Raw genomic sequence first — 27,930 nt, forward strand, 5'->3', positions numbered from 1 at the left:
AAATTAAAATTTATATAAATATATAAAATATATAAATATATAAAATCCTATGAATTTTAGATTTTGTAGATTAAAAAGTTACATTAAATAGTTACGAACAATTTCACACAGAGAAAGAGAAACACATTTTCTCGGACGAGTAGAAATTCATAATTATACCAGCCTACTAATTAATATTGTCAAGGACGAAACGCTTCTTCTGTTCGATATAACGTGACGAATTAATGAGGCGTACGATAATCACCATGATCTATTGATCGTTCTTTCTCCAGAAGTCATTTCACGCACTATGACTACGAAATCTTCTTTGTCGACAATAGATAGCAATCAAAAATAATTCTAGATCAACATTTGCGATATCTATTTCTATTAATATCTTGTGATTCATCGATTTCGATAAAATAATATTTTTAGTTTGATAAATGTAAAATAAAAATTTTATTGATTAAAATATATCATAATAAATCTGAAATATCTGAAATATTTTATTAATAGAGAAATGATTTTTATTTTTAAAAAAAAATTCTGCGAACTATAGGAATTATTCTTATTTTAATTTAAAAATTTTTATTAATAGATTCTGATTTTTATGTTTTTATTTAAAGAAAAAAATATTTTGTAACTCTAGTAATGAATCATTTTGGTTTCGAATCGAATCTTAAGTTAAATCGATTAAGTTCTGATTAAATTGTTAACACAAAACAATAATTTCATTTGACTTAGTATAATTTGTGATTTTTTTTTTCAATGTTGTTCTAAAATTGAAATATAGTTGGAAGAAGTATCAATGAAAATACAATTTTATTTTATTTCTTTTCTTTATAATGAAATCAACTTGCCACGTGAACGCAAGTTCGCATGCAAAAAAACAGAGAAACATGAATTTTTCATTCCTTAAGGATAAAAAGACTTGATAAAAAGACGATTCACCAACAGCATAAAAATAATCTTATTTCTACATAAACAGATTCTACAACAACAGATTTTTTCGTCATCATAGACAAGTTAATTAATCAAATCGATAGATCATGCTAACTACAAAGATGCATAATGTGCAAACTAATTATGTAATAATGATTATAATATGATACGATAAAAAGAAGCATAGTAAATTAAAATATTAATGAAATTCAAAATGAATTTGATTTCAATTATAAAATACTGGATATAGATTTCTTGAATTTTTATAGAGAATCATGTTTGTGTTCTTAAGAGAAGAAATTAGAAAAAGAAAGAGAAGGATTAAAATTAAAAAGAAATAGAAAGTCTTTTATGATTATTAAAATAAATTATAAAATAATTTCTTATATATAAGAATATAATAATTTCTTATATATATATTATATATTATATATTTCTTATATATATATAATAAATTCATTATATTATTAATAATTTTTTATTTTAATTACATTCAGTTCTACTTTCTCGGCATATTTTTCTTAGAAATCAATAGTATGATAATCTACCATTGCGTGACAGGAGAGAAAAAAATTGATATGGTAGAAAAGAAAAGAAAGAAATAGTAATAAAAATTTTATTTGCAAATAAATTTCCATTATAATAGAAAAAAATAATTTTTTGATTTATAGAACAGTTTATTAATTTTATTAATATAATTTTTGGAAAAATTTTTAAATTATATAATTATAATAAAGAAATTTAAAAATTCATATGAAATGAAAAATATAACACATATATAAAATAAATTTCATAAAATTTACAAAAGAATTCATCTTTAATACTAAAATAAAGTAAACATTTAAATCATAATGATAATAAATAAATTTATAATATAAAATTAGATTTAATCTATATATAATAATATAAATTAGATAATAATATTAAATATAATGAAATTAAATATTTACATATATCTACTAATGTATTAATATAACAATTTAAATCATAGTTATAATAAAAAAAATTTAATTATTGCTAAAGAATTTCATCCTTTCTTAAATAATAAATGAATTTTAATTAACTCTTATTATCTAATCAAAAAATAGTGATAAAACTCGTAAAAGATAGAGATCATGTTTAATGAAATTGTTTAGAAACTAGTATCTTACATAAAGCACCCCTCGAGGACAGCAAGATTATAACGTAGAGTGATAATCGTCGAGATCATCCTTAAAAATAAAATGATTATCATTTCATCTTCTCAATTTTCATTTTCTCATGGATCAAATGAGCATTAGTAATTGGTAAGATTAATTATGTTTTGTAATTTGAACGAGATTGCCTTGTGATTGAACCTGCTTTATATTTACTTTTATTTGAAATAATATGATTGCAATATTTTGTGAAATCATTATATAATTTCTTAGTTTTTTAATATTGTATAGTAATTATTATTTACATATTTGCAGATAAAGCGCATGAATTTTAAGATTTCACAATATTTCATTTGTAATTTTTTTTAAACAATAATAAGATAATAAAATTTAATGAACATTTAATGAAGATAATTGAAGTATAATTTAATCTTTTTTACATTTTTTTTGATCAAATTGTTAAGAAATGAAAAAAATATTCAAAATAAAACAAATTTTTTATTACATTTATTAGACAAATGAATTTCTAAATAATAAAACACTCAAATACTTATAGTTTTACATGTTTTGAAAACAGGATGCATGTATGAATCTCTTATTTGTTTTATAACAAAAATACTGACTATCTTTCATTAATATTTTAAATTAAAAATTAGTTAATATCATTAGCTAATAATAATAACACGTGGTATCGTGTACAACATATTAGACGAAAGTTAACTCTTTATTTTCAGTCTGTTACTTTTTCAAATTTCTATTAATTTATCTAAACGCTCAATTATATAAATTTTAATTGATTTTCTGATCTCATTATATGTTATAAGATTATTAAAATCTATCATAATGAATTAAAAACAAAAAAAAAAAATAAAAAAATATAAGGTCCATAGACTAAAAAATTACAAATTCAAAAAAAAAATTTGAATCGAAAGTTTATTAAATTATATTTTTCAATTAATAAATTTAGATTAGAATAGATTAGATAAATTATTATGATAAAAAATAACGAACTAAAAATTAATCAAAAAAGAAGATTTATAAATAAATAAATTATAATACCCGAAACAATTTATAATTCGAATCAAGAATTTATTCATATTTTCTAATTAATAAATTAAGTCAGATTAAGTCAGATTCGAATGATAATAATTTTCCATTCTATTTTTCATATATTATAATGAAATAAAAATAAAAGAAAAAAAAAATAAGATTCTTAGATAAATAAATTATAATATTGAAAAAAAAATCTGCAATTCGAATCAAGAGTTTTAAGTTATGTCTTCCTGCTAATCAATTGACTAAGTTAGATTATGTTCAAAATAAGTCATCCCCGTAATTATTATTAAAATGTCTAATTGCGACTTTTATAGATTGCAGAAAAATACAATTAGATTCAATAATAAAAATAATATACAACAAAAACTTACTTACTAGTTAGGTTTAAAAGCGATTTATATAAGTGAAATGAAAGAATATGTGATATACTTGAAAATTTGTGTAATTTCATGGATTCGCAAAGGATCCGTTATTTCGTCATTTCATGATTATCTTTAATCAGATTTAATTTAAAATATTAAACTTTAAAATATTTTAAAGTATATTTTATGATTAAATAAAAATTAATCATATATTTTAATTATTATTTTTTTTTTGCAATATTATTATCTTTTTGAACATTTTATTTTTGTATTTTAACATTTGAGATTGAATTGAAAACATAAGATTTAAGTTACATGTTTCATAATAAAATGTTGATTAAAGAGTGAAAAAATTAAAATTTATAAATATATTTAATTTAAATATATTATAATTATAATATAATTAAATATATTATAATTTAAATTTATAAATATAATAAGTTTTATTAAAAATAAATAAATAAATATATATATAAAAAGAAACCTAATCTAACTTAACTTAATTTAATTGAACCGTCATGATTGAAAAATATTGACTATATTGAATTTAAATCAACATAAATGAAATGTTGGAAAGTTATGAAACTTATTTTTCAAAAATTATTTTATAAAAATTTAATTTTATTTAAATCTTCATACATATTAAAATTCAAACATATTAAAAGAAAATTATTCATTATATCTGGCTGCTAATGTTTTATATTTTATATTATTATATAAAATTGCAATATTAAATATATAAATAAAATAAATTATTTTTGTTTAAATAAAATCTGATGTTGCTGTTCTCAATCAAGATTATATACAAGAGAAAAATGTTTTAATCTTATTGGATTGAAAAATCATTTTGTGGCCAGTTTAACTCTGGTTTTATCACTGGCTCATTCCCATCCCATTGTTTTTAATTAATTAATAGAATTATTAGCAAGTTGCACTATGTATTCGATAATTAGCACATGAAAAATAATTTGCAAAATACTGCTTCGCATAAAACGAATTCTATTATGTTTTTTAAGAATTAAATCTAGAGATTTGTTATTCTATATATTAAACGATTAATCTTTTTCTGAGTTTGAAAAAGAACAATAAACAATTCTAAAAGATATTGGACAGTAGATTTGAAGTTGATATTTTAAAAACCTAACTTGAAAATATAATTGAGAAATATAATTTTTCTTTAAATTTATTTTATTTATCTAGTAATATCATTTATTTAAAATTTCTGATTTTAATTTTAAACTAATTTTTGAAATACATATTAGCAGTTAGTAACATTTGATATTAGATATGATTAAGAAAAAATAATTGGGATATTTTGATAAATTGAATATCAATAAATATTATTATTTTTTTATCATTATTAAAAAGCAATAATGATTTGAATGCTGATATGATATTAAAGATAATTTAAACATTGTAAATGTGACGTATTTAATATAATAAATACCATTATATTCTATCTTGGTATCAAATATCTTACAATGAATTTTATTATTGGAAAATTGATATTTTTTCTTGTTATTGATTCTTGATTATTATATAATTAAAATATTAATATATTATTAGCATTCAGATATCAAGTTCAGCTTGATTAGATCGTAGGTTTTAAAAGAAGATATTTGAATTGCTTACAAGTTATTCAATACCCTAGGATCAGTCTGACCAAGTGACTCATATTTTCTTCATATTCTTTCTATTATTTTAACTCATTTATTCAAAACAATCATAATCACAATTTACATTTATTTCAATATAATTATATATAAGAGAATAAAAGCGAAAATGTTTGTGCGTGCGCGTAAGAGAGAGAGAGAGAGAAAAAGAGTAAAGTAAAATAAGAGCGAACTATTTTAAGAAGAAGCAATGAATTTTTTTCAATTAATACATAGTTATTGAATTATAAAAGTTATTATTATTTTTTATTTTTTGATAAATCATTTTTTTAATTTTTTATTATACATGACAGTTTTTTTAATACTCCGTTAAATTATATATAATAAATAAATATATAATAAATTAATCATGAAATAGATATTTTCTGATAAAAACAATTGTAAATTATTCTAGAAGCAAAATTTTAATATGTATAAAAATATTAATCATCTTTCTAGGATAATTAATAATTAGACAATCAACAATTAGACATATCTATATAAATCATAATATTTTGTATCAGGAAGACTAAATTCTAAGAAATTTCAGAATTCTATTTAACTGATCACATATAACTCAAATTATATAATATAACAATATTATAAGATATCCAATTCTCAGAATTTCATTTCTTTTAGTATCTGATGTAACTTCAAATAGCAATCAACTTAATTCTATACATTTCAAAACATCAAATTCTTAGAATTTCATTTTTTAAATATTTAATCACATATAATCTCAAAATTAATTTTCATATAATTTTATATGTTCTAAAATATTTAATTTCTAGATTTTATTTTTTTAATACTTCACTTAATACAATTCCAAATAATAATTATATTCAAAACTTTAATCCTTCAGAAGTTTCATTTTTCTACTACTTAACTATATATAAATAAAAATTATTTAATAATTTAGTTTTGTATTTTGTAATATTTAACTTTCAAACTTTTTAATTTTATTCTTTAATATCTGATTTTAAACAATAATAATCTTTATTTTTTAAAACTCCAATCACAAAATATTTAATCTAATATAATCCTAATTGACAATTATATAACAATCTATTTCTATACCTTCTAAAAGATCTAATTTTTAAAACTTCATCCTATATTTATCATTTATATTTATTGACTATTATCTTTAACTTACTTCTATATCTAGAATATATTTTAAAATTCTATTCATTAATCTAATCCAATTATAATTTACATCTTCTTCAAAATTTTAATTTAAAAATTTCATCTCTCTCAATATTTAATTTAATATAATTTTAATTGATAAATATATATATATATTCCTAAAAGATCCAATTTCTTCATTACATCAATTATTATGTAAGATCCAATTTCCACAAATCTAATTTTTTATAATCTAACCATTTATCTTAATTGACAAACTCATAATCTTAATTGACAATCCATTTCTTTCATTCAAAACATCCAACTCTAAATCAACTTTTTACGTAACGTACTACTTACTCGTCGAGGTGGAGCCGCAATAAGCACGGACGATACTTGCATGACAAGACCTTGCGGCTCACCACACATTATGTCCAAAGACCAAGACCACTCGTGTTACGCTTATGTGTGTTGTCACGGTGTTGTGGATCCGTCTACGGGGATCAAGAAGCGCGGAAAACTCGTCTTGAGGTTGGTTAATGCGCGAACAAACACCTTCTTGTGGAGGGGTATCATAACGCTCCTCCCTTCATGTCCTCCTTTGGATATTTTTATATGAGCTTTTAGTGCGGTATCGTACGTGGGATCGTTAGTGTCGCGAACGATTCCTCAACTTTTTTTGTTTTCAATTATTTTATTTTATTTATTTTTTTTCTTTTTGTTTCTTCTTGTTCTGATGCTTTCGTATAATACGCGTGGAAGTGCGAATGATGGTGGATGTTCGAGGTGGTCGATTGAATACTTGTAAGGTTTCTGCTAGTGAACCTTCAAAGAAAGTTCTGTTTCATCGACGTTTCGTGAATTGGGCTGGGTGTAGGATACGTGATCTGTTTTATGATTGGAATTTTTATTTGATTATGAGAAAAGAAAAATTATTATTGATTATAATTTTTTGTTTTTTCTTAAGAAAATAGGAATCGATAATGGAAAAGTATAAATATTAGAAATTATTTGTTAAATGATATATATGAATACATCATGAAAATATCCAACTATATTTACTGAATTTTATACAAAATTATAAATATTTATCAATAATGAAAATAATTTAAATGCTTAATATTTTATAATGTATAATGATAATTTGAAAATAAAATAATGCAAAACAATAAATTTAATTAAAAAATAAAAAACAATTGTATATAAATTTTAAATTATATGTCGTTGATGACATTTTTAGTGATTTACAAAAATTAATAGAATTATCAAAAACGATTCAAAATCAAACTTGAATTTTTTAAGTATGATTTCGAGTTTAAATTATACATTATTATTTGTAATTTATTATAAAATATATTCTAGTATTTTCTAATCATTTTTTATTATAAAATATTTAGATAATCAATTAAAATTTTTCACTTCTTTACTTTGTGAAGATTTCCTTTTGTAAAGATTGCTTTTATAAATATTAAAAATCAAATATCAGTTATTTCATTATAAATAGAATTTATAATTTGTATGATTCTTTAGGAAGATTCAGTTTTTGTAAAAAAACATCGAATTAAACTTTGAATAACTTTTAAACTATTTATAACTATTCTCTTTTTACTCCTTCAGTTTTTTCACAGAAAACGGGGTCAAGATTCTTCTAATCATTTTTTATTCAGAAACTCGAAACAAGAATACAGAATTTAGTATAGAATATACAAAGTAGAATATTTTTCACGAATATTTTTCTTTCGCCTAATTATCTTTTATTTTTGAGAAAGATATAAAAGAATTCAAAAGTATGAGGATACTTATTTATTAATTACAATGAATATTTATTTACAATAAATTATAATATTTATTAAATTTTATGTATTTATATTATTTATATTACATTAAATTAATATAATTGATATAAGTAATTAATATAATGTACATATTCAATGAATTATTTCATATTTAATCTAGAAATAAAAGAATCAATTTTAAGAAAGTAATTGAAGATATTAAAATAAAATATAATAAAAAAATCAATAATTTCAAAATTTTAAATAATATTGAAAATTTTATCTTTCAAAAATAATATCTATTATCTTTATCTTAAATTATTTTGACGAAGCAACATATTAAAAGTATCTTTTAATGACTCATCTATAAGATCTCAAACAACGACCTCCTTCCTGACCTAGTGTCAAAGAACCTTGAGTTACCACAGTATCCAGGAAATCGCGAATAGTCACAGCTCCCAGGCTTCTCCATTTCACTAACTTTCTATTCATAACAAACCTGATCTCTATTCGCATGAAGTGTCCTTCAGATATTTATATTCAATATAGATATAATATGCATAAGATAGAATATCCAGAAAAAAAGAGTATCTATTGATATATAATTAATATGCGTTATAAATTTTTTATTTATTTCAGATATATTATAAAACAAAATATTTAGAGAACATCTAAATTTAATTAATCTAAATTTAAAAGACATTGTTTCAATTATCAATTTTCAATTTATATTAAGTTTTCTATTTATTTATTTATTAGAAATAGTGTACCCAAGAATGTGGATATCCATTGAATCCAAAAGATGTTTCTTCAACTATAAGTCCTCTATCTATCAAAGATACAATATATAGATATATTAAAATAGTGTATTCAAAATATCTATTATATAGGATATTTATAGATTTCCTATCTATCACAAACGTAAGATAGATTATTCAAGAAAATATTTATCAAATTCTTTCAATTGCTTTCTATAAGTTTCTTATTTATATCATATATGTAGATAAGAATATTTAGAAAAATATCTACTAAATTCAGAAAATGTTTTTTATAGATATTTATAGATTACTTATTAATCATAAAAGTATTTTACATAGACATAGGATACATAAGTATTTATTAAACTCAAAAGATATTTCTTCAGCTAATTCTTAGAGATTTCCTATTTATCATGCAAACATTCTCATCAGAAGAGAATGAATAGAACTAGAAATTAAAAGATATTCCTTCAATTATAATTCTTTTATTTATATAAATAGGATATTTAAAAGAATATAAAACCACAATATCTTCTTTTAATTGACATATTATAAATTTATAATATAATATTATAAATGTAATAATATAATTAGAATCAGTGGAATATCTAAATGGTATTCTTTAGCTAGAAGTCTCCCATTCATCAAAGATACATTCTACATAAACAGAGTATCTAAAAGAATAGTTATCCAAAAGATTTTCAATTGTCTTTTCAACTGAGATTTATATATATATATTATATATAAATTCTCCATTCATAACAAAGATCAGAACTATATATCCAGAAGATATTCCTTCAATTATAAGTCTCCTACCTATTACATATGTATTTACATACATTACAAACCATTCAATAGATCATCCATCGAACTTAGAAGGCGTTCCTTCCCCTATCCATCATAAATATAGATAGGATAGACTAGCCGAGAAATAGAATAAGAGAAATAGAGGGGGAAACGTGGTGGATTATCCGTGGTAGTCGGCCCGATCGAACCTAGAAAGGCGGTTGTTCTAAGGTTTCCACGCCGACTGTAGGAAGCCAGCCCGTGGACTGGCTCTCGAACCCGCCAGAGTGAGAATCGTGACTCGTGGATCGTTAAAAGATCAAAAAAATCGACTTGTGCCACTCCTACCCCATTAATCTGGCCCCCTTCTACCCCGGATGGATCGGAACGAGAGCGCAAACGAGGGTGGAAGCTCGCCGGACACGGTAATCGCGCGCTCCTCATCCGAAGAGGAACGGAATAGACTCGCGTGCAGCACTTCCGGCGAGTACGTGACTGTAGGCGACAGCAGTTCCAGCCTGGATACGGTGACAAGCGTTGGCACGACCACTATCTCGACCACCACCGACGCGACCGGCACAGAGGACAAGAAGAGGGGCAGATTCGGCGCGTTGAAGAGCAGCTTCCGCAAAGAGGGTGGATTGTTCAAGATTAAGAAGAAGAGTAGGCAGCTGGACGAGCCGGCTGCCGAGCCTCAGCCGGATGTCGAGGAAAAAGGTTCATTCTTTGAAATCTGGTCCTTTTTTTTGAGGAGGAGGATTGTTGTGATTTCTTGAAACGTTTATCTTTTTTTTTTTTTTTTGATTTTTTGTCGTTTTCTATGAAGTTGGTTTGTCACGAGATTGCAAGGGTTGGTGAAGTTTTCTATGGAAATAGGATCTTAGAGTTTTGTGATGAAATTAGATGTTGAAATTTTGAATAGTTAAATAGATTTTGTATTAATATGTAATTAATAATTGAAAGTATTTAAGATAAAAATTTACTTATTAAAAATACGTATTAAATATAAAATTTAAAAAATTATTTATATTTCTTAAAAAGAATTTAGGATTCTTAAATTAGATCTTGAATTCCAATTGATATTTGAAAAGACACGTTTATTTAAATAAAATTCAATATTTACAAATTATTACATTGTAGTAATAATTTATATTTATAAAAATTATTAGAGTTAATTTTTTTGAAAAAAGAAAAAGAATTTAATAATTAAAATAAATTGAGAACCACTAGTATATCTCTTTGTTGGTCATCGTTTGCTTTGAGGATGATTGGTATTGGTTTGACGATGGCTATTGGTAGAATATTGTTTTAAGGCTTCTTCAGGTAGTTTCAGGATTTACTTGTTTTTTTGATGATCTGAAAGAACTCTGTAGAATTTTCTAAAGATTTTTTTGTCTTATTCTATTTATTTTGATTTTTAAAAAATTATTTTTTTATAAAGCTTACTTTCTATAACTAAGTTTAATTTCAATTTTAGTTTGCTAATATTTATAATTATTTTAGATGATCATCACTTTGAGATTTTTTTTTTGTGAACGTAGAATTGTTTGAAGTTGTTTCTTCATATTTTTTTATTTATTTTATAAATAATTGTTTTAATAATAATTATTTATTTTTATAAATGATTGACAATTACAAAGAAATTTTTTGTGAGTTTTATTTATTATCTTTTTTATTATTCTTACAAAATATTATTTTTTTTATTTTAGAAATAATTTTTCTTTAAAAAATGAATATTGGTTTATTTTAACATTACAAGATTCAACATTATACAGTTCTCTGTTTCTTTTTTAAATTGAACATTTTCTTTGAAAGGTACTTTCTTTGTTTTAATCGTTATAATACTTGACACATAAAATTATCAATAGGATGCTTTTTTAAATTTCTGAATGAATTCCTTGAGATGTTAATCATCTTAATAGTTGCATTGTATCTTGTTTATTATCAAACGGAATTATCAAGAACTGCTTAATTATAATGGATTTATGTGATCGATTTATTTTTTGATTTACATAACTTTTGACTCTGTTCATGTGCCAATTTTAGTCAATTAAAAATATAGGAACTTCTGATCCAATAGGATAATTTAATTAGAAAATAATATAACAAATCTTTCACGTACAAATATAACACATTTTGTTGAAGTATTTATTATTTTTATTTTAGAAGATAATAGAGTATTTTATTATATTTTTTTTTTTTATGAGTTCTAAATTTATAATATACATTATATTTTTCTTAAGCATTAATTTATCATTATACTTCTTATGCATTTATTACTTTTATCTATTTTATCTTATTTTATCTATTTATTCATTAATGCCCATCTATTGCCATTATATTTATTTATTATATTATTCTTCTTATTTTTGTAAAATCATAAAACTATTTTCAATTCTTCCAATTCATTCTTTAACTACTCATCAATAAATCATTTATTATATTTACTTTCATATCATATCCTTTACTAGTCATGTATATATATATATCACTTATATCTATATATTTATTTATTCTATATCAATTATATTTATTATAATATATATTCTGTACTTAATTAAATTACAAAATTATCTTTTATAATTTTAAATCACCCATCCACTATTTATCAATACATATTTATACTTACATTTTCATAGCTATATTCATATAATCTGATGTTTATCATATATTTTTCTTTTCATATTTATTAAAATCATCAAATTAAATATTTATCCCTAAAAACAATATATTACTATACAAAATATTTACCAAAAATCTATTATATTTTCTTAACAATTTAACCTAACATTTAATATTTATTATCAAATAAATAATATCAATTATATCTCCTCAATTAAAATCACTAGACTCTAACTCAATTCCCCTAAATCGGATATTTTTCATCGCTCACCAACAAATCTAAAAAAAAATCCAAACCTCGAATTTGATACAATCCCAAAATTTCTCTATGAAATCTGTTCTCTGACCGGAAATCTCCTCTCTCTCTCTCTTTCTCTCTCTCGCATGACAGAGACGGATCGCAAGCAGAGCCCGGTGGAGGAGGAGGATGATTGCAAGAATGGTGGCTCGACGACGACCTTGAAGAAGAAAAAGAAGAAGTCGAACTCGTTGGTACGCAAATTAAGCCTGAACAAATTTCGCCTGTCCACCGAGCAAGAGCCTAGGCACACGCCCGAAGGTGGTGATAACAGCCGTCTACAGAGCCAATCGTCGCAGGAATCGCCTAGTTTCTCGGACAGTTCGTCCGGGATCGCGAGGAAAAGGCAGGAGGTCGAGAGGCTCGGCTATCGCGACGGCTACGAGGCCGTAGAACCCTCGTACGACGTGGATAGAGAGAAGGGAGAGCCGAGGAAACCGGAGAAGCAAGAGAAACTGGTGAGCAGCGTGACCGTAGTACAGAGCAAGTCGCCGTCGTTTACCATCAGGAGCTTCAATTTGACGAGTGAGCACGGTGAGCGATCCCTCTCTCTCTCTCTCTCTCTCTCTCTCTCTGTCTTCTCTCTCTTTCTCTCTCTTGCTATTTTTCTCTTTTTCTCCCCTTTTCTACTTCCACTCTATTTTTGCAACTTTTCTTTCTTTTGGCTCTAGGTGGATGTGATAGAATAGGAATAATTTAATGCTTTCTGATTGATTTCCAATTATGTTCTAATTGATGATTTTAAAATATGAAAATTGTCAATTGTTATTAACTGATAATTTGGGAATTTAATATATTGATTGATAATTTGAGGTCTTTAATTGTTATTGATGATTTGGTGTCTTCATTTATCTTTTATTTAATGATTTTGAATTATTAGTTGTTATTTAAATGACGATTTTGAGTTGTTATTTTAGTTGTTATTTGATTAATAATTTGAAATCTTCACTTATATTACAATAATTTGAAGTGTTAACTTAATAAATTGTTATAATTGATTTGATTGATAATTTGGAATCTTCAATTATTATATGTATAATTTGATATCTTACTTATCTTCTTATTAATGATTTAGAATCACCAATTGCCATTTGATTAATGATTTTGAATTGATTTTATTTGAATCTTGGAGTCTTCAGTTGTTATGTGTATAATTGATTTAATATATTTAGATATTTTCTAATTAATGATTTAAGATTTTAAGTTGTTATTAAACTAATAATTGAAATTCTAATATTTTTTATAATTTAGGATTATCAGTTATATTCTGATTCATAATTTGTCAATTATCAATGTGGAATTTTCATGATGGATGATTTAAAGTCTTCAATTATATTTTGACTGATAATTTTTGATTATCAGTAACTATTTCATTGATGATTTGGAATCTTCAATTATGTTCTAACTGATGATTTAAATTATTAATTATTATTTTTGAATTTTCTCTTGCTATTTGATTTATGATCTGGAATTATCAATTACATTGAACGACAATTTGAATTATAATAAGTTAGTTTCTGAATGACAGAATCTACTTACATAATAAAAGAGTATGAAAGAGTATTGTTTTAGTGTGTTCTTGAGGTTTCTTTGGCTTGTGATGGTTGGATTAATTTTACTGATTCTATTGATTAGTGGTTGGATTAACATTAGATTAGCTATATTTTCTTGAAAGCCTTGAATTCTTTTGTTGGCATCTATTTTGATATTTGATATTTGAAAGAAATATTTAAAAACTTTTGAAGTATGTAATTTTATTTTTATACTTTTTCCATTGAACGACTGTTTTCAATTTAAGATTAAAAAATATTTTAAAGACAAAATTGATACTTTGAAACTTGATTTTTACTACCTAAGTTTAAAAAAAAAAAATAAAATAGATAAGTTGATGAATTATGAATTCTTATTTAAAAGAAATGAATGAATTTTTATTTAAAAGACTTATATGTCATTAATTAGTTTATTACTAATGATGACATTGAAATTTACTTTTTTTAATTCAAAATAATTTGTATTATTTGCATTATTCTATTACGAAAAACATATTGAATTAATTATCTTATTTTGATATTGTTTTTTTGTATTGTTTTTTTGTATTGAAAAATAATTTTCCTGTTTAAATAAATGAATAAAATACATGATAGGAAACAATTTATTTCATCGAGGATTCAGAACAACTGTTATTAAATAACATTATTAACTGTTATTAAACAACAATCATAATTTTTTATAGTATTTGTGTAATGATTAATTTCTGTGTAACTAAGGAATATAATGCAATAAACAGATATTCTTAATAGCTTAGAATTATATTTTTCCCTATAATATATGAATATAGTTATTCGTAAATAAAATCATTTTCGATAATATTAATATTTTCTAAAATACATAAAAATGCAATTAATAATTTAAATTCAGAGATAAAAATTTATTATTTTTGTTATGTTATTCTGTCTAAGAAAAAGACAGTACAAATTATATTTTTTTTGGAATTTTATTTATTTACTTGTTTAATTATTTAAGTGATATTTACCATATCACTTATTTAATATTGTTAACACCTCTGTCAATGGTTTCATCCAATAAATCACTAATCATGTCAAGAATAATTAAGCTTTAACTTAGCTACTCAATTTCAAGTAGGATTTAACTTTAATAGGATTCGTTATCTAATTTTTTTTAGTTTTATAAATATCTTAATTAATTCAATTAAATAACATCTAGATAATAACTGTATTATTAAATGAATTATCTATTAGTTACAATATAATATAAAATATATTTAAATTTAATTAATAAATAATAATATTCTTTTAATTAATTTAAGCACTTAATTTTCCTGAATGAATACACAATTTCTAATTGCATTTTATAATTCAAACCAAATTTTCTAAAATAATAACACTATTAAATTTAAAAATTTCATTTTTCCTTTATATTAATAAAATTATTTTTCAACTTTATTTTAAAATTTTAAAATAAATCAATGAATAAAACTTACTTAATTTATTCAATTGTTATATTACAATATACAGTTATAACAATCTTTTCAAGTCTATCTTTTCAATCTTTTCCATCTTCATTTCAACTATTTTAAATTATCTGTTCATTTGATTAAATTAAATTACTAATAAATTTTATCTTTGATATTAAAATATTTAAGAAATTACAGAATTTAATTATTCAACTTTAACCTGTTTTTTATCACTTATTTAAAATTTGCTTACTTCAAATTATCTCATTTAATTCATCTTTATAAATTCACCCTTTATTTTTATTTTCATTATATTTCATTTAATTCAATTCTAACTTAAAATCTCACAATTCTTTCCCGCCATCTACTTGTATTTTCTTAATTTAACTCAATTATTCAATTCCAATTTTTCATGCATTATCATTTTAAATCCTCTATTTGCATTTTCATTCAATATAATTTTAATATCCATCACCTTTTAAAATTATTGTTATTATATTATTATTTATGTTATTATATTATTATTTAAAATTATTTAAAATTATTATATTATATTATATTATTTAAAATTATTTATATTATATTTCTATTATGTTTTATTAAATGAATTTAATTAATTCACCATTATTATAACTCATCCATCTGTATTTACTAAACTTATTGAATTATAACTTAACATCTACCATCCTTATTAAACTGAATCCAAACCACATGCTAAATTTCAAACATCATCATTATTCCACTATTTCAACTCAACATTGAATCCCATCCGAATTCGTCGAATGAACCTGGTATCGTTATCTGGTGCATGCGCAGATTCCGAGCAGAAGTCACCTCGACCGGAAGCGCGGTGCAGCTCAACGCTTCCGTACGCAATTTCAAAATGGTCGGAGCAAAAGGCGAGACCAACCTCGAACGAGCCGACTAAGAAACCCAAATTGTACACGAAATCCGAATCAGAGTCAAGTATATCTAAATCCTCGGTCCGCGAAGTTAGGCGGAAGTTATCGTTATTGGAAGAGAAACGCGCAATTTTTCAACGTCGTTTGTTCGAGACTTCTCAGGACACGGATTCCGGCGAGACGGTGATCGCTATTAGTATCGACGACGAAAACAAAACATCGGCCAAAGAGGAGGAAAACCGCGTGGAACAGAACAAAACAAAAAAGAAGGCCAGGCATATTAGCGTGAAGAAGTTCGACACCTTTTCCACGTTTGAGGGGACGTTCGACGAGGAGACAGGGATTGGTTATCTGGCTGGTATCGAGGAGGATTACACGGAGAGTTACGAGAGGCAGCGCGAGAATTACGTGGCCAGTATGGGGCCTATGATGGCCGACAGCACGATGGAGAAGAGCAAGGTCAACCAGGAGAGCATGGTGAGGAACCAATTGCTCACCCTAATTTTTCTTTCTTTTGGCTCTCCTCTGTTGGAATACATTTTTAATAGGAATGTGAAAATTCGAAATGTCAAAAAAAAGTATTTTGAAATTTAAAAAAAAACGTTTTTTGCGAAGCCTCAAAATTTTTTGATACTTTTGAAATTTAGATGAAGAAATTTAGATGAAGAATATAATTTGTACAATTTATCGTAATTTGTTATTAATGAGAATAATTTTTGCGATGAATGAATTTATTTTTTATTTAAAACTGATAATAATTCAATTGAATTTAAAATTATTGGTTCATTTTTATCTCTGTGGATAAAAATAAAAATTGTTACTATTGCCTCTCTATGAATTTGAGTTTTGAAAAATTTTAAAAATCAAAATTTATAAAAATTTTAGATTTTGATAAAATAGTACTTTATATTTTAAAGAAAAAATAGAAAAAAAAAATTAAGTATTTTGAGTTTCGAAAGTTTCGAGTTCATGAATTTTTACGAAATTAAAAATCAAATTTCAACTTATCTCTACTACTATTTAACTATTAATTGATTATTTATTATATATTTTTATTATTTATTTATTTATTATTTTTTTTTTGATAGTATTATTTTAATAGGAAAGACTGCTCTTATTTTCTTCTTTTTATATTTGAATGATTTATTGCATTGAATGTTTTTGGGTATCTTTGGCTTTTTTTTTAATTTATTTTCTTATTTCTTCGACATTTTTTTTTAAGCTTTTTTCTGCTTTATTTTGAATTGTTTTATTTTATTTTTATTTTTTTGATAATTTTATTATTTTTTTAAAAATTTAATTTAAAAATTTTATTTGTTTCATAAAAATTTATATTTTATTTTTTTATATTTTCTTTGCTTTTTATAGTTGATTATTTATATATAATTATTATATATAAATTTTGTTTAATCTGTAAATATCTATAATGTATATAAAGAGTTTTACTACTTGTCTGAAAAAAATTTGAGTTCTACTACTTATTATAGATTTCACTTGCCTACATTTTATTATATTTTTCATTTTTATAAAAATACATATATTCTGCCAAAAAAAACATAATTGTATTCGTTATATAAATGCAATATTTTTTATAAAAAAAGTCAATTGAAACAGTAAAATAGATTATTTTATTAAAAACGTTAACTTTTTTGCAAAAACTATAATTAAAAATAATAATCAAATTCAACAATAATTCATTTAAATCACTATCATCAAAATTTTTAATATTTTTATTTATATTTTATTTTTATTTTATTTTCTATCAAATTTATTTAAAATTTAATGTATATAATAATATTACGTATATTAAATATTACATATATTAAAAGATGTACTATGTACATTTTTATTTATGAACAAATATCTTTCAAAAATAAGACAATACGAATAAAAAAATATAACAAATTTAAAATTAACATTTAAAATCAAATTGAGAAGATTATTATTTCATTATTACCTTTCTAGATTTCAATTATCGATTCTTTTTATAATGAAATTCTATCTTTAAACAGACTGAATTACCGGCATTTCGATTTTTCTCATAAACTCAATCAACCATAAAAAAAAAAGAAAATCTTTCTTTTAAATACAAAAATACAAATACAAAAAAGGACGAGTAACTCGACACTGTTTAAACTTATCGATCGAGCTCTGCTTTTTTTTTTGATTTAAAGTTGCTTTGCATAATCAGATTTCCCTTTCTCGATATCGACACCTGACACAATTTCAAAACACTAACCTACGTTTCTTTATTTCTTTATTTGTCCCTAGAAATGTCCTATGTAACGTTATGACGCAGAAATCATAGCGCATTCTGCGGTCCTGGTTTGCGGTTCCAACATGTATCTGCTCCCATCCTTTTGTATATTTTTCATGCGATATTCTTGAGTTACATGGTTTGACGTGTTCTATCTTGACAGTAGCGCCCTCTATCTTGGCCTAGTACGCCGAGAAGCTTAATTGAAGCACGTCTCAGCTTCGTCTCGAGAGGAAAATGTGGCGAAAAATACTCGAAAGGAAAGAAGGGAGAGGGATTATTATATTCAAGAAATGTTCTTTTTTTCTTTGGTAAATTTATGAATGAGTAATGCTAAGAGGTCATAGATTTTAGGTTAAAGAATTATAAATTTAAATGAAAGGATTTTTTAATCAAATTAGGAATTAAAATAATTCTAAATTAGATTAGAAGTGAATGGAATTTTAATTCAAAGATTTAGCTATTAGTCATATTGATTACTGAAGTTGAAAAGTGAATTTAAATAGAGAATTTTGAATAGTAATAATAAATATATATAATATAAAAAAATATTGGGAATTTTAATTAGATGAATGATTAGAATAAAAAAAATTCTAAATTAAATAATAAATAATTAAATTAAAAATTAGAATAAAGAGAGAATTTATTAATTTAAGTTAAATTAAGAATTAGAAAAAAGGCAAGTTTAAATTAAAGTAAAAAAGAGAATAAGAATTTTGAATCAGATTAGGAATTAGAATGAAAAATTGTAAATTAAATTAGAGATCGAATATAGAATTTTAAATTATATTAGGAATTGGAAAGAAGAGAATTTTAAATTAAAAATTGAAAACAAAAAATAAATTCTAAATCAAGTAGGAAATAATAAATAAAGGAAATTGAAAATAATGAATAAAGAAAAATTTGAATTATAAATAAAAAATTTGTGAATGGGATCAAAATAACAAAAAAATAATGAAAAAAATTAATTCTATCTTTGATAATCTTTTTAAATGATTATTTCATTCTATTTTTTGTATTTATTTTTATTATTATCTATTATCACATTGATTATTCACATTGCCTAAATTGTAAGCTTTAAAGTGCTACAAGATTAATAGGAAAATTAAAAGTCAAAAATATTTGAAATAATTGAAGATATTTATATTTTTTTTGTACAATATACTTATTTATACACATTATTGAGATTTATGACATGTTGTCTTTACTAATTAAATAATATATATTATATATATCATTATATTATTTGATATTTAAAATATTTAAAATTTGAATAAATTATTAGTACATAAAAATTACAATTATAAAAGTTATAATTATTAAGTCATATAAATATAAAATATCTAATCTTTTTTTTAATTGCAATTGTTTAATTTTATATTTTAAAATTTTTTTATATTTTAAAATAAAATTGTTAAAATTTGTTAAGTATGAAAAATATTTTCTAAAATTTTATCACAAAAATCTTAATTTTTAAAAATTTAAAGAATATTTCAATGGAATTTTCAATTACACGTGAGCAAAGTAACAATGGTTTACTATGGAAAATTCTGAAAAATTACTTTCTTATCTTTATTTATTTAAAAATCTTATTATTATTATCTTATTTATTTAAAAATATTAAAGCTTAAAATATCTTCTTAAGCTTAAAAATATCTTCTTTAAAAGATAAATAGATTATGTCTATATTATCTAAAAATATAATTTTCGAAAATAATGTAGTGTCATTGCATTGAAAAGATCTTATTTTATTAGGCACTTTTTAAATATTGATTTAACCTTAAGATAATATTCACAATTCTGAACAAATACATGAATAATATTTATCATTTTATTCGTAATATTTATGTATTTCAAATATAAAGAAATTTAGTTATGGAATATTTTTAATAAAAATAGTAAAATATCATTGATTTCTAAACTACACTTACTAAACTTTAGTTACACTTAGTAAATTCTTAATTAATTAATATATAAATAAATAAAAGATACAAAGATACATAATAATTATAATATAACTTACATTTATAAAGAAAGTCATAAATTAAAGTAATTATATTTATGAATTAAATTAATAAATTAATAAAAATTAATAAAAAAATTAATATAATATTGAAATATTTTTATATGTTATAATATAAATTTATATATTATATAAATTTTTAAACAAAACTTAAGTTTTACTACTAAATATAGCACATAACAATGTTACAGTATTATAGGGTATTATACACGCAGTAACATTATGGTTTCCTTTATAACAGATTATTATTATTACTTTCGAGTTTATGGTTACCGTTTCGTGCGGTATTTTCCATGGCGGATTATCCTCATGAGTGTAACCACACGAAATACGGATCATATTTCTGATCGTCATTTTATTTTATTACAATATGCCACAATTCTATTTCTCTTATGTACATACATACTTAATAAATAATTACATATATACATGTAATTATTATTACATATATACATATCTACGTATTAAAATAATATAGCTTATTTATTTGTTTATTAATTTAATATTCATTTATATTGATAAATATATTAAAAAAGAAAATTTTGTATGAAATATAATTGTATTACAATTAAAAATTTTAACGAAAGTTAAAAAGAAATTATATAATAAAGAAATGAAGAAATAATGTACAAAAAGTATACCTAAATGAAATGATGAAAAAATAAAGGAATGACACAAAAATGTATAAATAAAGAAATGAAGAAATACAAAAACATTTAATGATATAGTAATAATCAAATTCTAAATCAAATAAATTGAAAAAGATGAACAATCGCGAAATATCCAATAATAATTCATACGATAACGAACATGAATCCTAATTAAAACATCAAAAAAAAAAAACAAATAATTCAAAACAATTAATCACACGATATCGAATGCAATAAATATTTATACTACTTTATTCTCATATAATTAAGCAAATGATATCGAATGTATTAAAAATATCTACACTATCCTGTACTTAAATAATTCCAACGCATATGTAAACACTACACCAATGACAGTTCAATACACACTTTGACACAAGACGGCGATTTGCATTCCACTCGACTCTCGTTGGTGAATCATTCACGTGGTGTTCGTCGATCGGTTCACTAATAATCGGTCAAGTTTCGATCAGGCTACAAACTATTGCTATTCGTAAACGAATAATTCGAGTGTGCGCATTAAAAACAATATGGTGGGCGAGCAAAGAAATCGGAAGTTTCCGCGTTCTTTAAATTTCTCCGACTTGAAGATAAATCCAAAAAATTGGAAATGGTGCAGGGTTGGTTACTTAATTCAATTCTTTCTTTCTTTTTTTATTTTTCTCTTTGTATAAAAGTGTTTTCTTCAATTTTTCAGAAATTTGTATTATAATAATTTGTATTATAATCGGTAATAGATATTAAAATAAATTTACGAAAATTTTTATTGAAATAAATTGTAGATTAATCTTCTTAAATCTTATTTCAATAATTATAAAATTGTTACTTTGTGTTTATATAAAATTAAAAATTAAATTTAATATAAAGTTATTAAGAAGAATTATGTTAGTGATAAAATATATGAATTAACGAGTAAATATTATTAAGTGTGTAAAATATTTTTAATTGTGATTTATTACTTATTATACTGTTAAAATGTTTATTACTCGTTAATCTTCGTTTCTTTTCTTCTTCGTGACACGATAAGATAACTAAAGTAGTACTAAATTCAGAAATGCAACATCGTTGCATGAAATTCTTATAAAATATGGAATCATCTTAAATCTTATTCCAATAATTGTAAAATTATTATTTTGTATTTATGTAAAATTCAAATTTAAATTCAAATTCGATTATATAAATTTAAATTATTAATATCCAAATTAAAATTGAAAAATTAAATTTTATTTAATTTAATTTAATTTAATTTTTAAAAAATTAAATTAAATTTAATTAAAATTAAACTAAAAGTTTAATACAAATTTTATTTAAATATAAATATCATTTAAAAATAATTTATTTAAAAAAAATCGACGAACTTTATCATTATATTTCTAAAAATATATTAATTTTGTTATGTTTTTTATTAATTATACATAATAATTGTGTCAAATATCAAACAATATAGTTGCATAATAAAGATAAGAGAGAAAAAAGTGATATTCATTTTAGTACCATATTTAAAACAAAACAATGAGAGTACTTAAGATAATAGTCGTTTATTATAATTTGACCCTAATAATTTTTTTGGTAATAACTAAACAATATCATTAATTATATTTAATTAATTATGTAATGATAAATAATTATTGAATAATTAATATAATATATCGTAATAAACGCAACAAAATATTTTAAAATTATTATTATTATTGACAAAAAATTTTAAAATTATTAATTACAATATTATTATATACGTAAGTGTATATAATTATGAGATCTTAAATTGCTATAAATTATATTCAAATATTTTTTCAAAAATTATATCATATTCATAAATTTCAAAAATTCTTAATTTAACAAATAATTTATAAAATGAATATAAACACTATATATTTTTCAAGAATCTTTAATTATGAATATATATTTTAATAAAAATCATATTATCAATGATTAATAATTTATAAATAAATTTTCTTTCCAATTTACATTTGCAAAAATGTACTTAATATTTTTAATATTGATAAAAAAAATATATTTAAATAAAGATTTCTTAAAGAATTTTTTAATAATAAAAAAATTTTATTTTTGCTTGTACAGTCGTCACAGAATAATTCGCCGAATGCCGGATTAGGCGAGAAACGAGAACATTTGTATAAAATCCTGGTAATCGGCGAGTTGGGCGCCGGAAAGACGTCCATCATCAAGAGATACGTCCATCAATTCTTTTCCCAACATTATCGCGCGACAATTGGCGTCGACTTCGCATTGAAAGTATTGAACTGGGATCCTCACACTATCATAAGGTTACAGTTATGGGATATTGCAGGTTTGTTATAATTTCTTAATAATTTTATTCCATAGATATTAAATAATCTATACTTGTAATCAAAATTTTGAATTAATAAATATAATTATTATTAAATATTTCATTAATAAATATAATTATATTAAATATTTCATAGAATTCGAGAATTTAAAAATAGAAAATATCAAATACAAATATTATTAATGCAAAAAATTTTTTGTAAAATATAAAATCTATTAATTTATGTGAAATTATTATTGATCTATATTTTTGATCTAAAACTGATTCTATATCCTTATTTAAATTTCTATTATAATTATTATATTTTTATTATTTCTGCAGAAATATTTTCTTTTAAATAATAACTAAAATAATCTATTTTTTTCTTATTCAAAAAATTAAAATAAAATAAAAAAGACTTGTGATAATATAAAGCTCAATCTTTTTAATTTATCAAGTTTACATTTTTATTCATGGACAGGCATAATTTATGGATAGGACTGCAACTAGAAAAATATTAATTATATCGAGATATTAATCAAATCGTTATTTTTACTGATGTCAGGTCAAGAGAGATTCGGAAACATGACGAGAGTATATTACAAAGAAGCAGTTGGCGCGTTCATAGTGTTCGATGTAACGAGAAGCGCGACTTTGGATGCGGTGGTGAAATGGAAACAAGATTTAGACTCGAAAGTTCAACTTCCTGACGGTTCACCGATCCCCTGCGTCCTTTTAGCGAACAAATGTGACCAGCAGAAAGAGGGCCTGGTGAATTCGCCCGCGAAAATGGACGAATATTGTAAAGAGAAGAATTTTGCCGGATGGTTTGAAACTTCAGCCAAGGAGAACATTAACATTGAAGAGGCTGCACGATTTCTTGTTAACAAAGTGAGTAATAATTGTTCACATAAAGAAGGAATATCTTTAGACAATTTTTTGATTTATAAATTAATTAATACTTTACATTATATGACAAGTCTATTTTATTTTAATATTCTTGAAAAAAAAGAAACAATTACAGTTTAAGGATTGTCTCTTATTAATTTATAATTTTTTTATAATATTATTTTATAATATTTCGAATGATTTTTTCCTAAAATATAACTCTATTTTTCAATCTTAAAATTAATAAATCACAAATGATTCTTTCTAAAATAAAAGAATTTATAATATTAGACAGTCTATTCTATTATCACCGCCATGAATGAAATATAATAAATCGTAATACAACGAATAAACAAAGTTCAAATCTAAAACATGAAATACATATTACAATGATCAATATTTTTTAGAATTGTTTTCATTATTTCGACTGCGAAATTCAATTAATAAAGATAGCAATTCCAAGATCTACGCGCAAGTTATTTGTGGAATATTGCCCTCGCGATTAACAGTTCTCGTGTATTATTCGCGCTGTTATTCGTGGATTTATCAATGACGTGTTCTCGCGTCAAAATGATCGTCTTACGACGCATAGTTAATTTGTTATTATCCGATAGAAACTAATTCAGTGCAATGACACCATCTGCCTATCGATAAGTTCATTTTGTATTCTCTGTTTATTCTCTTGATATACGACAGAAAATAGTCGCATATTAAGTTAATTTTATTAGAAGATCTGGTAAATTTATTCTCGTAAAATTACTATATAATTCATTGTTAATATCATTATTGTGTAAATGTTATTACGAAATTAATTATCGTTTGGAAGATGAAAATATTTTTCTTATGCACTGATACTGATTTGTTTCAAAACAATTTTTAAAATGATTTTTTGTTAATTAATTTTTAAAATGCTAGCTAATAATAGAAGAAAGATTGATAATTTGAAATTTCAATTTTTTTTTGTCGTATTTTCATAAATATATTGACTATAATATTTAATAGTAAAATTCATGAATATATCTATATTTATTAATAAAATCTATTATGTTATTATATTATTATAAGTTAAATATTTTCTTAATTTATAAAAAACACAAATATATAATTATTTTTGTATGTAACACAACATAAAATAATAATAATAAAAAAATAGAAATGCATTTTGTGATACTCTAAATATAATTAATATATATAATAAAAAAAAATTTATTTAACTAATATGAATTATATCCATAACATTAGGTATTAATATATTTATAAAAGAATCGATGTTAAAGATATACAAATTCAAAAATTGATATATAAGAATGTTAATTGAGCCTTATTAATTACTTATTAATTACAACAATTAAAATTTATGTTAAATAAAGCAAGACAAATTATGCTACGAAAGATATAATTTAATACAAATCTACATTGCTTATAATTTAATAAATAATTTTCAATTCACAATTTTTGTATATCTTATGACTGAAATTCTAAACAAAATTCATTTTTGTTATGAGAAATGTTATGCTAAAATAAATAAATGATAAAATTTGTTAATAAAAGTAACGATTCTTTGAGAGATATAGGTTAGGAATCATTCTAATTAACTTCCATCTATTAACAAACCCACTACTTTTTTTTTTTCAGATTCTCCAAAACGATCAACTGATGAAAGGAAACGGTTCACAAGATCAGACAGATGGTGAACGTTTTGCATTAAATCAATCGCCGAATAGTTCAAAGAAATCTTGTTCTTGCTGACGAATCGGTAACTTACCGATAGCAGAATCATCGGATCCGTTATCGTTGTCCTGCCATCACCATATAGCCATCGGTGCCATGACACGAAAATACCATTTCGATTGCTCCATGTCAATCGTCATCGTTGTCGTTGGATTTCATTTCGATCATGTAATCAACGTCCCATTCGTGAAACATACCTTAATGGCGAATATTTCATCGACCATGGTCATTTTTCATGGGATGTCGACGATTCTTCATCATTGGATGAAAACTAACGATAAATCGTGTGTAGTTCTTCCACTTGATCTTTGTACATATATACAAGCATTTGTTGCGGGATAAGTAACATAACATTGGTGGAAGTGAAGCTTGGAATGCTGAGGAATAGTGTATTTAGCAGTTTGAATTATTAATTTTGAATTTTGTTATATTTGAGTTATTGTTGAGTTTGTAATTATTAATTTTAAATTTTATTTGAATAAGAATGATTGTACAGAATGTTACAGTAATTTTGATTCAATCTGGAAAGGTGTGATTCTATATGCGCAAAAATATGTGGAAAATGTAGAATATAATTTTTTATTAAAGATCTCTTTTGAAAGAAAATTTATTTTGGAAATTTATGTACATGTGAATTTAGCTAAATCCAAATTGATTATTGATAGGAGGTTATTCTAATATATAAAAATAATTTATATAAAATATATAAAAATAATATATAAAAATAATTAACGTAAAAATATTTTTTTTCATTTCAAATATTTTCAAGAAAATCGAATTGGAAAATTTAATAAATAATTATGAAATTAAGCGAAAAATATTTTACAAATATAAAATAGAAAAAACTTCAAATGAAAAAATTTTATTATTTATTTATAGTATATTTTTATATGTAGAATCTTTTTTCTTGCTTATATCATGTGTTTTGTTACATTCTGTGAACTTATTTATTTTTATCATATCATATTGAAAATGTACATATAATTATTATTCTTATTGTCATTATATGACTAGTAATTTTGTTATTGATAAGTGTGTTAATGGTAATAGTGTTTTTTTTCATTATAAATATTTCAAATTATTTAAATAGAATATAATTATTTTTATTCAGTTTAATTATAGATTAAGTATAATACGTATCTAGAAAATTTTATTTGAAAAATTGAAAAAAGTAAATTGAAAATTTATAATTCTTGTGCTCTAAATTAAATATTTAGATTATAAAATTAAATTTTAGATTTCAAAAAGAATCATTTTTATTTTCCACTTCTTAATTTTAAACTATTTTAACATTTTTTTTTATATATTTTATTTAGAATTCTTTTTATATTTCCTATATTCATTTATATTTTTAATTTGTTATATTGATATCATTTTTAATAATCATTTTTTCTTCTATATTCTAAAAATGAAATAATTTTAATTCTTGGATAAATTGATCTCAGCATTCTTAGCTTACAATTTTATATTTAGACTTCCATCTGAAAATAAATGAAAGTGATAAGAAGATTGTAAAGCAACGAATGACGATGAAAGCTCGAAAGCTGAAAACTTTTATTGGTAATTTTATCGTTAAATATTGATCGAAATCAAATACTGCTACTAAGACTCTTGCCTTTGTTAACACGAGATTGCTGCGACGAATAATCGATATAGTATATCTATCACTAATAAAAGAACGCTATTCAATGGAAAATGGAATTGAGAAATTATATTATAAGATTAATATA

General features: G+C 22.7%; 1 protein-coding gene across 2 annotated transcripts; it reads left to right on the forward strand.

Annotated features, from left to right (window-relative positions):
- Window positions 1–6,761: 6,761 nt before the first annotated feature.
- LOC122714004 (EF-hand calcium-binding domain-containing protein 4B-like) lies at window positions 6,762–26,970 on the forward strand. 2 transcript variants are annotated; one of them, XM_043934958.1, is made up of 7 exons: window positions 6,762–6,780; window positions 9,641–10,285; window positions 12,582–13,022; window positions 16,279–16,841; window positions 23,374–23,602; window positions 24,147–24,472; window positions 26,105–26,970. In XM_043934958.1, the coding sequence occupies exons 2-7, from the start codon at window positions 9,946–9,948 to the stop codon at window positions 26,216–26,218; spliced, it is 2,013 nt and encodes a 670-aa protein (XP_043790893.1). In that variant the 5' UTR covers window positions 6,762–6,780; window positions 9,641–9,945; the 3' UTR covers window positions 26,219–26,970. The 2 variants fall into 2 exon arrangements, with proteins under 2 accessions (XP_043790893.1, XP_043790892.1); XM_043934957.1 differs by lacking the exon at window positions 6,762–6,780 and adding an exon at window positions 6,837–7,053.
- The last annotated feature ends 960 nt before the right edge of the window (window positions 26,971–27,930 follow it).

The sequence above is a fragment of the Apis laboriosa genome, unplaced genomic scaffold (genome assembly GCF_014066325.1).
Source record: "Apis laboriosa isolate Shangri-la unplaced genomic scaffold, ASM1406632v1 scaffold26_cov146, whole genome shotgun sequence".
Lineage (NCBI taxonomy): Eukaryota > Metazoa > Arthropoda > Insecta > Hymenoptera > Apidae > Apis > Apis laboriosa.